Source organism: Ambystoma mexicanum, chromosome 2p, assembly GCF_040938575.1.
Source record: "Ambystoma mexicanum isolate Mex_15411 chromosome 2p, UKY_AmexF1_1, whole genome shotgun sequence".
Taxonomy (NCBI): Eukaryota; Metazoa; Chordata; class Amphibia; order Caudata; family Ambystomatidae; genus Ambystoma; species Ambystoma mexicanum.
In genome coordinates this window covers 273249663-273263790 of record NC_090923.1, presented here as the reverse complement: position 1 = coordinate 273263790, position 14128 = coordinate 273249663, and the positions used below count along the sequence as shown (strand labels likewise).

Here is a 14128-nt window from a genome sequence, read left to right as displayed (position 1 = left end):
AGGTCATTAATTTCCAATGCGTGTGCAGGGGGGGATCTGGCGTTGATGAGCGTGCATTTCAGATCAGTGTGGGTTGATGTGGGTGGTTTTTGGTAGTGGGTGCTGGGGTTTGGGCATGGGGGTGTGGTGAGGAGGTGATTATCAGGATGAAAGGGGTTGGGGTTAGGCTCAGTGCATTGGAGTGGGTGTTGGGCATCTGGTGGTATGGAGTGAATGTTCGTGTGGACAGTGTTGGGGTGCGAGAGCTAAGTCTGGAGTTTCTGATGTCTATAGGGGGTGGGGTACTGCGGTGAGTGACGTGTAACTTTGTGCGAGATCTGAGTCTGCATAGTGTTGAGTTAAGTGCTAGTACAGAACTCGCTAAGCAATTTGTAAGGTCGTAGTGATATATATGTAGATAGTCTAACTAAAGAGGGGCAGTTCAAAATAGGCTAATCCAACATGTGAACCGGTCTTAAAAATCACAGATAAGCTAGTTCTGTAGGGGTAAGACAGGTGAAATTCAGTAGGACAGGTGCAGTTCAAGATAGGCTAGTTCTATAGCAGTAGGGCAGTAGCTATTCGAAATATGCTAGTTCAACAGTAGTATGGCGGTAGTAAATCAAGATAGGCTAGTGCGGCAGGTGTTTTTGTGTGTTGCATGGTTGGCCTTTTTGGTGTGTGTGCTTGGAAGGTATGCTAGAGAGGAGCAATGAGTAGGGGTGGTTTGTAGGTTAGTAGATTTTTGGCTTAGGGTGTGTTATTGTTTTATTGTCGGTTCCACAATCCGTATGGTCCCATGAATGCCTCAGGTTGTGATCTGTAGGGGTGCTCATTTTTTATGCGTGTCTCGGTGCATTGAATATCCTAGTTTTCAGCAGTTTTCTCAAGGTTAGGTGATCTTCTGTCATTCTTAAATCCTTTGGAATCTAGACCATAGTTTAGCTATCCAACGGGAGAATGCGGTTCCTCTGAATGTCCTTCTCCATGCATGTCACCCCAATGCATTTTTAACTATTGCTTACTTTAGTTTGTTCCTTAAGCAATTTTTTCTTAAGCATATGTTCATGTATTTTTACTATAATTTGGCTGATAAACTATAATTCAGAAACCAACAACAGCTTAAATCTTAATCACTTAAGATCAAACTTCAGGGGTCAGAATATCAAACATTTACACCATTGCTTCTTAAAATAGCAGATGCTTGGATACAATTAAATGGGGCAAGCAATTGTTTTTGCACATGTATAACCTATACACATTTGCAAAGGGCTAAAAAGGACCACACTGTTAATTCACAGAAGCGTGTTATAATAGCAAACCCCCATTGGAAAACGTTCTGTGAATCAGGGCCTAAATGTTTAGCTATGTTTGCTGCATAACATTAAAAGAAATGCACTTCCGAGATCTTTCTTCATGTTACATAGCAACTATCGAGAATAAAACAGTGTGCTTAGATAATGTGTCCCATTCAAAATTTTCTAAGCAGAAAAATTGGTTCTAAATTCATTTGCTCCATTTTCATTGTTGCACAAGTGCACTGCTTTCATAATTCTACTGCAAATTACCCAACGTTGGGTGACGGTTAGAATCAATCATGAAATATTCCTTGTGGTTTGTATATCGCCAAGAAATCAAGATTTCATAAAATGTACACCTCTCATGTACTAATTTCTAAATCTCTAGCAGAAAGAGAAGCCATTTTCCTTTTAATTTCTGTTCACACCAATCGCTGGAGACATGTTCATAATCATTGAGCTGTAGTGAGTAATGTTGGTCAAAACAAATGGGAATGTGCCCCGTAAGTGTCTGGCTGTTTGGCTGATGTGCTCTGTTTCGTGCTTTCTGACCTGAAAAGCGGCCGCCGGCAAGAAGAAGTTTCAATCTGCTGCTCTGTGCCATAACATTGTCATTGTTACATCTGGACTGCTGATTGCTTAAGTAAATATTGTCAGTCCGAGTTCTCTATGTGGAAGCTGCTTGTGTCCTACTTGTGTCCACGCACTGCCTGATAAGACTCTTGTTTCCTTAATTAAGTTTCTTACTCCCTTTTTTGTTTCTGTTTTTTAAGTTGCTACCCTTGGCTCCACCCACGTTTGCCTGTTCAGCCTATTTCATCCCCATTAACGCGCACCACGCGCTCGCACCCGTAAGTGCCCCGTAAGTGTCTGGCTGTTCGGGTGTGCGGCACGGGTACGTGGGCGGGTAAGATTAGTATTACAGCTTGTTTTTGTCATATTTTGGAACTGTCAATTGTTTCTGTTGATACCCATTTACTGACTTGCATAGTACATTCAACACGCTTCTAAGTTACAAGTGCGACTATTTTCTTGCGCATGCTCAATACGCTAAGTTAACTGCACACACGCTCTCCCTGATTTTTCCCTGATCATGATAAATGTCTAACTAGTGTGCCAACGAAATCTCGAATGAGCGTGTCCAATAGGTCGGGGTTGGTTGAATCGTGCCTCTTCACTTGTCAATAGAGACTGCAAAGTCACTGGCCCACCATGACTTAAATATTGCTGACTCTACTAATAGCGATTTGGGGTCTGATAAGACTCATGACATCCTCAATATTAAGTCTGATCTGTTAAAAGATGCCATGAGTTGTTCTCAGCTGCAAACGGTTGTGAGTCCCTTGGAGATCATAGTGCATAATATTCCTATAATGGACAATTCTCTTCTGGGCATTGCAACTGATTCATATGCTACGACAAATCTTGACGTCTCGCTTGTGGCTCCCGTAGTTATGGCGGAGCTGCATAAGCGTGTACGCTTGTCAAATGGTCCCTCGACTCCTGTTTCAAAAACAAAAGGAGTGAGGGAACAGGTGCATTTTCACCAAACTCCTGTAGGAGTATTAGCAAGCACAAAGTTCATCAAAGGAGGGCAGTTGAACAATGAAAATCTGCCGGAACAAATTACTGCCAGCTCGCGGACGCTTGAAGCTGCAGCACTATTACTGGAACCATTACCATTACATTCTCCGGCGGATTTATCCAATTATTCTGCTCACCATACATCAGGGGTGTCCTTTCAGCCCAGTCAGGCTAATCTTCCACTCTTTCCCTTGGAAGAATCTTTAATTGATCTTAATGAACAGGAATTGCAAAACTTTCCTGTTCTCACCCGTATATTGAATCTTCTCGACAAGGGATATGAACATACTCATGCAGCTATTCTTGCACTGAATGCTTCTACTTCTGATATTCTTATCAAATTGAGTAGAATTAAAGGGTTTTATGCTAGCACAGGAACACTTTCAAACACCTTCTATACATCAGTCTTGTACATCTACTCTTTGCAAATTGAACTCTCAGGTTCTTCCAGTCAACAACTTTAATTCGCAAGAAACACAAATATGTGGTCTTCTGGAAGAACCACTTACTAATGCAAAGTTATTTTCTGATGCCTTAAAAAAACCAATGTCTACAGTGAATAAAGATGAAATATGCCCCACCATTGATTATATGATGGTTGTGAAATTACAGCATGAAAGAATTCTTGTGATTGAAAATATTCTCATGAAGGCTAACCTTGTTGCCAATGATCCATCCCACCCTGTTTTTATTACGCCTAGTAGCAACATAGATCCAGTTCTCAATTCGATTGCTCCCAATAGTCCTTCACCCTTAATTGAAATTATTGAAGCTGAACGGCTGAAGTGTACAGAATCTACTGAATCAATTGATGATTCTGCTAATCAGCTTGAAAATCAACAAAACACTCAGTTTATGTCACGTAAAGTGAAAAAATCGTACCTGAGAGCAATTAAAAGGAGAAGGACTGCGCAAGATCTGGCTGAAATGGATATACAAACTGTATGACCTGTTGAGTCCAAATCAAAAAACTTACCAACAAAAAAAATCAAAGGGCATAACTCGTCAATCAAAAAAATTGCTAATCTTCCTCATGAAGATGTAATTATAGATCTGAATCAATTAGACATCGAAAGTAAGATGCATCTTGACCTAAATATTGCAGATTCGGTTCACTCAACTAAAGAGTCTGTTACTGTTCATACAGTTATGGAACCTGCAGGCATCTGTGGTAAAGATTCTTCAAAAACTAGTAGCACTATTACTGCTGCAACACAAACACAGATGCTTAATTACTTTCTGTTGACTGATAACAAAAAAACCTCTGCCTCCACTCAGGTTCCATCTGTGAATGCGACTGCTAACAGAGCTTTAGTTGAGGAGAGTTCTTCTATTCAACATACAAAGGTTCAGGACATAGTCAGTCGGTCAAGTGGCACAACGAGTAGAGAACTCGCTTTGACATCCGTGCAGAGCCTGCTAACGCAGGTTCGAATCCCAGCGGGGCCAAACTCAGCCTTTCATCCTTCCAAGGTCAATAAATGAGCACCACACACCGTGGGCAAGAATAAACAGTGCTCAGATATATAAGTGCCAAATTATTGTTATATCCTTAAGTAAGGCAAATGTTAATTCAGATCAGTCTGGGGAATATGGTTTGGATATTAATGAGACCAGCTCTGCACTCCAACTGAACGAACACTCACATGCTGTGATTTCTTACTCTATTCTAACTGTGTCAAATATTGTTGCTGAAGGGCAAACTGGTACCCAATGTCCGAATGAAATCAGGTCTTCAATCTCTATGCTCGATCATTTACCATCAGAAATGAAATTGCTGATGAGCTGGTTTTCAACTACTAACAATAACTGGCCTCCAAGTCTTAATAGGTCATCACTAATAAAACTGTTCCATCTAATTCCTGCCCTTCGTAGTTTGATTTCAGAGGACGTGGAATGGATCAAACTTCCTTTTGTTAAGAACAATCGTATGCTTTGCAAAGTGCAATCATATATTATAGCAAAGCTTATTTGGGATCATGAATCCGATTTGTTCGCTCTTGGGTACCAATTGTTTATGTTTACAACAACTGATGAATCTATCGCCTTTATTGAACATCAGCCGCAATTGGCTCCCTCACCTGCACACCTAACAAGCCTGGAGCACCACACACAGGATGCTAGTATTGCTCTAAAAGAGCAACTTGATTCTGTTGCCAATATAGTAAAAGGTTTGGCATGGCTGGAACCGCTGATGAAAACGATTACGAACTCTAACATGTCGTCTAATACATCCTAAAATACCATTCTTTCTATCAGCTCATGGAAATGTTGTGGTTTTAAGAACTATCACACATTGTTCCATTCTCCTAAATCTTCTGATCTTCCATCCATCATTATGCTACAAGAAACAATGTCCCTGAAGGACATAGTATCAGATGGATATACAACATATTCTTATAAGGCTGAAAAAGGACCTGCAGGCAGGCCCTTTGGGGGTCTGGCTGTTTTTGATCAAAAATGACATTGATTGCTCTTCTTATGTTTTTGCAGCTTAAACCTCAATTCTTGGTCATCCACCTAACTTTATCTACGACTCTGCGTCAATCTTTTCTAATTATCTCACTATATTGGAATCCAAATTCGATCCCCATTGAAAACATAATCTTCAAACTTAATGCAATTTTAATTGATGCTTTATTATTTAATCCCAAGCTTGAAATCATTCTTGGAGGCTATTTTAACACCAAGCTCCATGTGGCGCGTAGTGTGTTTTTCACAAACTCTCCTTCGCAGATTAAGGGTCTATCTTGGATTCAATTTTTTGAGGATTGGGACCTTCGGATAATTGTCAACAACATCCAAGCCAATCCTTTTACGTGCAGAGAGGCCGACTTAAATCTTTTATAGACTATATTATACTATCTAATGGCGTAGCTAGGACTGAAGGTCCTCTTAAACTAGTTCATGCCGGGAATAGTGATCATATGTTGTTGGATTGCTCTCTAGCTATACCCTTTGATACTCATAAAGTTGATTTGAACCTCACTCTGCCTATTATTGATAGGCAAATACTTTCGGTGCAATGGCATCCCGCTACCTGTAGAAAACTCAACAGTTTAGTTAATCGCGATCTGTGGGTATCTTCCACCGACCATTTTGGGGATGAATGTGCCTTACACATTGACAGATGGAATTTAAATATGATTCGACAGCATCTTTGTAACATAGCTAACACAAATTCTAAGAAGAATGTAGCTGATCGACAAAATCAATATAATCATTTGATCAGTGCACTAAAAAAAAACTGTGCATTGCGACAGCTAAGAAACTTGAATTATAGTGCTAGTGAATTTCTCCCAAAAAAGATCTATCCTTCTATCATACAAAAACTAGATCAAAAAAATCCAATTTGAAGCTTATTTGACAAACAATCAAAGAATCATCAATCTCATTTGTAAAACGAACACAAGGCAAATATGGAAGAGAAGATGATCCGAAATCCAATGGGTAAACATCAAATGGATTTTCAATCTTCAATATCGGGTGATACCTGGGTGCACTATTATAGACCAAAGTACTCCTGTCCACATAGATTTTGTGAGTTTAACACTCAAGATTTTTCCAAAGACATCCTTAATTTTGTCCACACTTTTGGGTCCCAGTTCTCAAAAGGCGATTCGATATTGTATTTCAAACCACGAGTATTCCTAGTTCTTGGTTTAAGTCACTTATCATTCCATTATACAAAAGGGACAAATGGATCTTCCAGAAAATTATCATCCTATTGCGATTATTGATGTTGCTGCTAAAATCTTTGCCGCATTATTCCTACATGACCTGAATTCCTATATTAATATGCATAACATTCTCTCACACTGCCAAACTGGATTCAGGAAACATTTGGGCACGCAACTAAATGCGACTATCTTAGCACATTTGTTGGCAGCCTCTACCCAGTCCATAAATGGTCCTATATATATGGCATTTCTGGATTTAGCTGCAGCTTTTGATAGCGTAATTAGAACCATTTTATGGGCAAAGATGGCTAAATTTGGTATTCCGTCTCATCTCCTAGCCATTATTGCCTTATTACATCAGAATACGAATTACCAAATCAGAATCGATCAAGCTGGCTCCTTAACTGAAAAATCTCCACAGAAATAGGCGTCAAACATGGGTGCAACCTGGCATCCGTGCTATTTATTCTCTACCTGGCAGACGTGGACGACTCATGGCTTGGTCAAAAATCCTTTCCTGTTAAGCTGGGTAGTTTACATCTTAGCTGGATGGCCTTTGCAGATGATGTGATTTTATTTGACAGAACGCCTTTTGGTCTGCAGACAAAAATTTTTGCTGAATTCTGTAGCCAACACAATCTCTCTATCAATGCACAGAAATCTAACATTCTTATATTTTCAAGCAAAAAAAAAGGAAAGAAAGTCTATCACTATAATTGGACTCTAGGAGGAAAACCAATTCAATCTAAAATGAGTCTTACATATTTAGGTTACAATTTAACCACTACTAATTTGTTAATTACTTGGTACAATGCTCTGACGATCAAAGCAGCTCCGCTGATTGCCCAAATGAGAATCATTCTTAGTAAATTAAGTAAATTCTCATTGATACCGTTAATTGATTTCTATTTACTCAAAGTAGAGTCGAATTTGCTATATGGGCTCGACATTTGTTCATTAAATTTGGACAATCAGCTAAATAGGGTACAGGGACTCATTTGGAAAAAGGTACTTGCACTAACGAAAAGTCTTCCAAATGCTTGTATCAGGCATGAACTAGGTTTATCGTCGCTAGCTAGTCGGTTAAAATGGCGTCGACTCAACAATTTCAGCAAAATCTTATTACCGCCGGCAAATTCCTTATATGAAGATCTTGCTGAAATTATAAATAAGGAGTCTCCGGGTTCCATGGCTAGATTCAAAACTCAAATGCTTGATACACTAACAGAATTGGGAATGGTACGATCTAGTTTACCGACCAGGACAGGTTAAGAAAAAACTGCTGCACATTGATTGGGTCTCTACTGGTGATCAATTGGCACATTATATACAGCTTTCTGAATATGCCAAATTTAGACACAAGCAAACACCAAGGATGCATTATCTAAAGATCTGCCCGAGTGAACGAGTTAGACAAATGTTTGTGAGATTTAGATTTAACTTGTTTAACACCCAGGACGGAACAAAGTATTGGCATGATAGTCAAGTTAATCTTTCTGATCAAGGATGTAGCTTTTGTCACAACCTAACTCAAACAGAAATGTTGAAACATTTAATACTCTATTGTCACTGTTTTGAAGCACAGCGTTTGTCAAACTTGAGCAAATATTTGGTAAATAATTCAACATTCTCATTAGAGTTATTCTGGTGTTTTTGTATGTGGGGGGATAATAAAACCCTGCTCATAGCGCTAACACGCTTCTTATGTTTTATTCAAACAAAACTAGATGAACTTGGGTCATAATATGATGATAGTTTTGCCAGAAATAACAGAAAGCATTCATTGTTTGATCGGACACTTTAAATATCGAATTTTGGTACTCATGAAATCTCATCAGTGTCATTTTTTAAGGATCAACGTACAAAGATATGTAAATCCCATTTGTGACTTGAAATCTGAATTATGGATATTTGTACTCTTGTCTTCTTAAATTGCATTTTTGTTTATAACTCTGATGTAATGTCAATGATGGATATTTATACGTTTTGGCTCCACAAATTGTATTGTTCATTTTTATAATTTCTATACAACTTAAGTTTTAAGTTTTAATGATTTCTAAAAGTATTTGTGTCGTTTTACAAATTGTAAAGATGCTTGCATCAAACACAATTTTTAATTAAAAAAAAAAAATTGGAATGTTTTCCATTAGAGAAAGGCAGCTCAGTATCATTACAACTGTCCTCTTCCCTAGCATGTCCTATGCACATTGTACTTTCAGGAAATCCCATCTAGACTTCCATCACAAATGATTCTTCTGATATATTTTTCTTGGGGTCATCCGTGCCTCTCATGTTCAGGTTACATAATTTAAAGTGTTGTTCTTTTTTGATTGAAATACATTCATATACTTGATTAAAAAGAAAGTTAATCACGTGCAGTTTACTTGATTCACAAATGGTATCCATATTATTCCTACTGTAACTCTGCACCCACAAATACCCATTCTTGTGTTCATGCATTTTTTAACTTCTTTATCTTTTTGAAGTCATTCATGCAATCGAACCACAAGTTCATAATCAACTTGACAGCTAATCCCTGCTTTATTTGTGTGAAACGGATGGATGTGTTCACATTCTCATCAAAGTTATGTGTCTTGGGAGGATAGCTCAGGGGCAATATGCTTGACTTGGAAACAAGACAACACGGAGCAACACAGGTTCGATCCTTGGCACCGCACTTAGACACCTCTGGGTATTAAGAGCGATATAAATACCCCATCATACCCAGTTGTGCATGTCATTAAAATGTCAAAAATCATGAAAAACATGCTTGGCAATCAATTATTTTACCATAAAAATATAAAATTTGAAAAACTCACCCCATCATTAGCAACACTTCGCTTCTGAAAAGAAAAGAAAACATACTTTAAATATTGTAGTCATTAGATAGGTTAAAGATGAAGCATTTAAGCCGAATAATAGCAGTTATGGGATTTTCTGAGATACAGGAAATTTTCTGAGAAGCATTTAAGGAAAAATGCAATTGTTATCAATGCCACAGAGACACACATTAACATTCATTCACTATATCATTTCCACTGACCAGCATCAAAAAGAGCACAGAAACTACAATCCCCACGCCCTATTGCACATACCTCTTGTGCATCTTCATATTATCTGCTGCCATCCATACAACTGAGCATGTGCCATTTTCCACTGCTCATAACTTTGAGAAGTCTTAAGGACTCTCTTAAAATATATTTTCTGGGTGCCATTTGAGGAGGCGAGGATCTTCAAATATCCCCCATTTTTTATTGTAATCTTCCTCAGATAACATTTTGTTGACTTTCTGTAGAGGTCCACGATTTCACCATGTTCCCCTTTCCCCCAGTGAAGGTATGACAGCAGGCACCTCTCTAGGTAGTGGAACCTGTCACAGAGTAGTAGGCTGATAACCGATGAGGTTTCCACCAGTGGAAGCCCCACCTATTATTTAGGATGGTATTTTTGAAACAGCAATGCTCCTAGGCCTGTATCACCAGCTTCAGTCATGATCCAAGTGGGGTCCTGCACATCCAAACTAGCCAAAACTTGTGCCCTCACATTTCTTACATCAGCAAACTCTCTTTGACACTCCTCATACCAACACAAATCCATCCCTTTTTTATTCAAACTCATAATCTACTTGCAGCAGCAAAGTGGTCAACAAACTTACATAGTACTCCACAAGACCCAGGAAAGACATGACCCCTTGCCTGTCCGTTTGCCTTTCTAAATGTACAATGGCCAACACCAATTCACTTTTTGGCTACGCACCTCACACACTCAGTGTGTGCCCTAAATATGAAAGTCCTCCCACTCTTAGCCTGCAATTTACTTTCTTGGATGTCAAACCCACCTCCCTGATTATCCTAAGGACACTTTGAAGCCTATGAAAATGCCATACTGGAAGTAGAAAACTCCCTTATTTCCCTTAAACAAAGCATGCATCACTCTTGTTGCAAGACAGATACTGCAGAAACTAGCCCAAAGGGAATCCTGCGAAACCTGTGTGTACCATCCGGTGTAATGAAGGTGGTGTAATCTCTAGAGACAGGATGCAGATTTACTTGCTGATGGGCTGAAGCAAGATCAAGTGTGCCAAACACTCTCGCCCTTCCCACTAAACTATTAATTGCTCCAATGTTTGGCAGAGGTAAAGTTCCCTCTATCACACTTCAATTGGGCCAACTAAGGTCGCCACATAACCGTACCTCTCCTTAGGATTTTCAAACCAGCATAATGTGTGACACACACATATATATATATATATATATATATATATATATATATAAAACAGGTTTCCACCAGCAGAAACTCCACATCTTTTAAGGAGGCTACTCAATTTGTATCAATAAATACAGATCTAGGAACTGCTCTAAACATAATTTTGAACCTATTCATGAATGTTTTCAAATGGCTGCTGCGCAAGCGAATCACCTTCTGTTGCAGAAATGTTGTAATGTTACTTTTATTAATTACCAGGACAGTCCTGGGATTGCTGTGATTATAAGATGAATAAACCTGATAATATTTACAGCTCCTTTTAAATCGGGAAGCTATGTCACTATGTAATCCAACAAGACTAATTACTAACCATGCTGACAGTGATCTCCTAGCTTTCCCATTTGCCAACAAATTCAGATCATGGATTTCTTTGTGTATATTGTATGTATGTGTTTGTTTATTTGTGTGTGTGTGTGTGTGTGTGTGTGTTTATGCATTTATTTGTTTGAGATGTTGTGAATAAAACAAAGTAAATCATGTCACAGCATGCACAAAAGACATGCATTAACGAAACCCAGATTGGCCGGTTTTACGTTGAGAATGAAGAGCACCCGAGGGGATTAGTCCAATTGGAAAATGGTTTCAATTGTTCCTGAAGACGGTGAGGATGAGGATTTCATGTTTGCGAAGGGTGTTCCAAAGTCTAGGACCTTGCACTGCAAAGCGCATGTTGTTGTTTCCAATGGATGTGGGTGACCATGCTCAGATTTATTTACTTGTGATTTGTGATGAACCACTCACAATCAAGGAACTTCAGGCTTCTTGGGAAGTGTAGTTCTAATTGCATGAGCACAAAAAAGACAATTAGGGAAACACATATTTTGGAGGTCGCTGTGTTGATTCCGGATGTATATGGTGCAGGCCTATCCAAGTATAAAGGTCATTATGTGAACGATGTAAGAAATTAGGATGAGTAAGTTAAGAGCTGTTATGATTCACTGGCTGCTACCATGAGCCTCCATCATTGACTGATTACCAGCTTTATGCATATGATACACATACAATGGCCATAATATCAATATTTGGGGGCAACGTAATAAAAGACAAGCAAAGAAAACGTATAAACCTGTGTCTCAATGCATCCAAAATGGAAATCACCTTCTTCGAAAGGAATAACCTTCAGTCTCCTCCTTACTTCCGGATATCTGGTACGACCTCCCAACAGTTCCAGTGGGTGAAGCTAGGAATCAGAGTGTTGTGTTTGACACATACCAAAGCAGTGTTGTTCAAATGCCATTTCTTGCTACATCTAATAGGGTCTATACTTTCACTTCAGGCAATGGAGCATAGGGTTGTGGTGGTAGAGCATTAGGACTAATCTCATTAAATTTAAGTAATATCAATTACCCTTGGAATCCCTAAGGAAGCTACAACATCTCCTAACTACTACAAAATGAGGTAGCGAGTATGCTGCTGGGTAGACCTTGACACATATTTCCAAAGCAGACCTGCGGTGGCTGATACATATTTCAGACAACATTCAACCCTTTTGCAAGATTTGGACAGTTTTTTTTGCATTAACAAACCCCCATCAAATTTGCAGCAGGCTTCTTCGTTGAATGTGATGAATCATTGTCCAATCAGGATTGGTGGATCTCGTGATGAATAACCGAATTTGCTTATCCAATCAGATGGCGCAAATATCCTACAGAAGGTTTGCTCCTATATTAGGCCCATCTCACTTCCAAATCTTTGTAGGCTTTGCATGTCAGTGGGTGAAGGTGGCAGGCTCACACTTCGAGGGGTGCATGTTTAAGTTTTTGAGAAGTGGTTGGGGCAGTTTTACCTGTTTATTGTTAATTATATCTGTAGTTACTTGATGCTAAGTGTATCTTGAAGCCATTTTTTGTTTTCCTTTGTTTTAGTGTTTGTTCAATGTGTGATAGTGTTGTTCTCTATGGTTCCCATTCACTATGAGGAAAAAAAGCCAAACAATTTTCCTACACATATATGCCAGTAAAAACACACAAAAACAGTGTTTGCACTTCCCCCACTGTGGATTTGCTGTTTACTGTTTTGTTTAGTATTAGCATTTAGTAGTTTTTTTGTTTTAGTTTTAGTTATTAGGCATGGGATCATGTTTTTGGTTCACCTGAGAGTTGTGCTATAGTTTTCTACAGTTCTCTGACTACACATGTTTGGGTTCTCAGGTTGAGCAGAGAGAGCAGAAATACAGTTCTTAGTATTGTCATTTGTGGCCGTTATAATTTTATGTCAGGAGCAATTATGGGAGGTGAAGCAGAAGGAGGCTGTGGAAGGAAGAGGTACTTAATTTCTTCTCACAGCAGTAGGATTTCCCCATAATGGAAGAGGAAGGTACGGTAGACAAGGTTAGTGCTCTTTCTGTTCACCAGTTTACAGGCTCTGGGCACAAAAGGGTTATCTGGCCACTGAGTCGGTGGGTTAGGCTGCAACTTTGGGGGAGGCCTCTGGAGTGGGGCAGGAGGGAGAGACATCAGGTTCTCATTTCCTCATTTCCTCTGATGCCATTGCTTGGAGATCACATCTCAATAATTTGCATCGAGAACTCAGCAGCCTACCCCATCCCATCATTCCTGGGGTTCCCCAAGGCTTCTGTTTGTTCTCCACCCTCTACAATATCTATACCAAGCCACTCTTTGACATTCTTGACTCTCTCAACATCATGTACACTAACTTTGCCGATAACACACAAAATCTCCTCCCCATCTCTGGCAACAACGCTCAGGATACCTTCACCATCAACAAGATCTACACCACCATAAAAAACTGGATGGCCTTCCACAATCTTTGACTGAACGATAATAAGACTGAACTTCTCATTGTGGGCTCCCCATCTTGCCTCAGCAAGATCTCACCTACCTACTCCACTCTTTCCATAGACGGCACTCCCATCCCTGTTCTCAAACAGGTGAAAATGGTAAGGGTTTACTTGGATGGCAAAGTCAACATATCCAAACACATCAGCGTCTTGGCATAATCCACGGCGCTCACCTTGAAGCTTATCTCCCTAAGCTGTACATTCGTTTCCACTCCCAACTGTTCACGCTCACCCAAGTGATCACCTCGAGCTAACTGGAATAATAACGATATCCTGATCATGGGTACTTCCTCCTGCAACCACTCCAAGCTGCAACTCCTCCAAAATAAAGCCCTTTGGGCAGCCTTGGGTCTGCGCAGCTCCGATCACATCGCAGTGGACAGATGCGACACACATTGGCTACCCATGAAAGTTTGCATTGTGTTTAAAATGTTGACATTGGTGCATCGTTGCATTTACAGTGCAGTCCAACCTACCCGAACAGAGCCCGTTGCTGAAACAGTATGCGCGTTCTCTTCACT

At 39.6% G+C, this 14128-nt stretch overlaps 1 protein-coding gene across 1 annotated transcript in view; it reads right to left on the bottom strand.

The window, feature by feature from the left end:
• Positions 1-14128, bottom strand: part of LOC138567739 (inter-alpha-trypsin inhibitor heavy chain H3-like) — a 475184-nt gene that overhangs the window by 416082 nt on the left and 44974 nt on the right. The window contains exon 2 of the mRNA XM_069646218.1: positions 9361-9384. Coding sequence (XP_069502319.1) covers positions 9361-9384 — 24 coding nt within the window. The remainder of the gene's footprint in view (positions 1-9360; positions 9385-14128) is intronic.